This window comes from Ammospiza caudacuta, unplaced genomic scaffold (genome assembly GCF_027887145.1).
Source record: "Ammospiza caudacuta isolate bAmmCau1 unplaced genomic scaffold, bAmmCau1.pri scaffold_39, whole genome shotgun sequence".
NCBI lineage: Eukaryota > Metazoa > Chordata > Aves > Passeriformes > Passerellidae > Ammospiza > Ammospiza caudacuta.
In genome coordinates, this window is record NW_026683124.1 from 3,011,125 (window position 1) to 3,013,690 (window position 2,566).

Consider the following 2,566-nt stretch of genomic DNA (forward strand, 5'->3'; position numbering starts at 1 on the left):
ATGGCTGGGGACACTGGGCTGGCCGAGAAGGTGGCGCTGCTCCTGTGGGGTCAGTGCTCCAGGCACGGGCCTGACACCCTGGGGATGGGGAGGGAAGGGGGCACAGGGGGACTGTGAGGTCCCCTGAGGTCCCCAATGCCAACAGAGCCAGTCCATGTTACCCACAGTGGACCTTGGTGGGACTGGGGATGTAGGGTGGCTTTGGGGACAGGAAGAGGGGGCAGGAATTTGGGGATGGGGATGTGGGGACAGGAATGTGGGGACTGGCACCTTTGGGCTCAGGTAGTTCTGGAGATAGGGACAAGGGAACTGGGATGCAGGGACAGAAGGGGACAAGAACGGTGAGGATGTGGCCATGGGGATGGGATCATGGGGATGGGATCATGAGCTGGTGGGGGTGACCTGGGCCAGCATGGGATGTGTCCGTGGTGTCCTCATGCTCGCGGTGTCCACAGTGTCCCCATGTTCTGCCTCGGCCCAGCGCGGCCTCGGTGTCCCTCTTCCCAAGGCATCCATGTCACACAGATATGGTGCACAGATGGCTGTGACAGACATGTCCCCCTGCCAGGACAAATCTTTTGGGGACGACTCAGACACACTTTCCCACAAGAACTGCTGTCCCCTATGGAGACAGTTTGTTGCCAGCCACCACACCCCTTGCTCCTGTGCTGCTGTCCCTGCCATGCCACCCCCACCCAGCCCTGTCCCTTCTCTCTTGCAGCCCAGACCCTCAGCCTTGCTGGTGAGTCCTCAGGGGATGCCATGGCCCCACCCCGCTGTCCCCAGCCCCACACTGGCCCTGGCAGGCTGCTGTCCCCTGTCACCCACAAGTGCCCAGACCACCCATCTCCCTGTGGAGCCCCCCTGGAGGCCGGCGGTGCTGTGGGACCGGGTGACACTGACCTGCAAGGGCTCAGGCACCACCGGTGGCACCATCTGGTACAGGAATGTGCAGCGCTGGGGACAGGAGAGACAGGACCACTTCACTGTCACCTACCTGTGTGACAGACCCGGCAGTGGGTGCAGCTCCCCCGTGACAGTCTCAAATGGTATGGGGGGATCTTAAATGATCAGGGTGGCCCCTGCCAGGTCTTTGTGGGCTTCACTCCGTGGGTGTCCTCACACCCCCTGTGTGGGGAGAGTCTGTGCCCAGGACATCTGGATATCCCAGTCCACCCCAGTGCACCCAGATGTCCCTGGTGCCATGGGGACCTCCATTGGACTTGTCTCAATCCCTCAGTGGGATGGGATCTTCCTGTCCCACAGATCATCTGGTGCTGAAGGTGCCAGCACAGGCACTGCTGGACAGGGACACGGTGACGCTGCGCTGCCGGGAGCAGTGGAACAACACGGTCACCGAGGTGAGATTTTACCAGAACGAGAAGGATCTGAGGGGGCCCGTCAATGTGACTGAACTATCCCTGTCCTCCCTGCAGCTGAACCACACCAGCAGCTATGAGGGATTGGTGAGGTCCTTAATGTCACGGTCAGCAGCAGTGACAGTGACAGTGCTCGGTGAGCCCCCCATGTCTGGAACTCCAATCTCCTGACACCCCCAAAACCACTTCCCAGTGCACTCAGAGTCACAGTCCTCACCTCCCCTCTCCTTCCCTGAGCTCTTCTCGGTGCAGGTGCTGGAGGGTCCCCCCGAGCCCACCGTGGGGTCCCCCCTGACTCTCAGCTGCCTCAGCACCCCCAGCCCCCTGCGGCCCCAAGCCCCCTCCTGCACGTGTTCTACTGGGACAGGCAGGTGCTGGGGGGCCCGCAGGGGTCCCTGCAGCTGCTGGTGCCCGCCATGGGGGTCTCCCACTCAGGGAATTACAGCTGCCAGGTGTGCTCCAAGTGGGGGGCTGTGCAGAGAGCAGCGCCCGGCTTTGCGTCACGGTGCCCAGTGAGTGCGGGGATGGGCACAGGGAGCCCCCACAGCCTGCTTGGGTGCCCCTGCCTGGGCACATCCATGTCCTCCAAACACCTTTCTTGTGTCCTTCCATCACTCCCCTTGTCCCCTTGCCCCTCCCTGTGTTGACCCCATCCCCAACACCCCCTATCGCACCCATCCCCCCATCCCTATCGCCCCACACCAGCTGCCAGCTCCTCCCTGTGGCCTCAGCCCTGTCTGTGTCCCCACAGTGCCCGTGGCCGATGTCACCATCACCTCTGGTCCCCTGTAACACCAGGTGCGTGCAGGTGACAACGTGACCCTGCGCTGCTTGGTGCAGGTGGGCTCAGCCCCTGTCACCTTCTCCAGGCTGCACAATGGGCAGGAGGTGGCACGGGGTCCCCTCTGGAGCTCAGGAATATCGATGTGCGACATTGGGGCACCTACCAGTGCATGGCCACCAACCAGCTGGGACAGGACGGGCACCGGGTGTTCCGGGCACTCAGCCCTGAGCTGGCCCTGGAGGTGACACCTGGCTCACCCTGGGTCACAGGCGGGGTCACACAGGGTTGCTGGGGGGTTCAGGTCCCCCATGGCTCAGGGTGACCCCGGTGTGTCCCCCTCCGTCCCCAGCAGTGGCTGTGAATGTCGGCAGGACCCTCCTGTTCCTGCTCCTGCTCCTGGCTG

General features: G+C 63.1%; 1 protein-coding gene across 1 annotated transcript; it reads left to right on the forward strand.

Moving 5' to 3' along the window:
• LOC131571828 (low affinity immunoglobulin gamma Fc region receptor II-like) lies at positions 1-2,171 on the forward strand. Its single transcript, XM_058824594.1, has 6 exons — positions 1-49; positions 722-742; positions 807-1,049; positions 1,267-1,466; positions 1,632-1,746; positions 2,131-2,171. Exons 1-6 carry the CDS (start codon positions 1-3, stop codon positions 2,169-2,171), a joined length of 669 nt encoding a protein of 222 aa, XP_058680577.1.
• Positions 2,172-2,566: the final 395 nt, after the last annotated feature.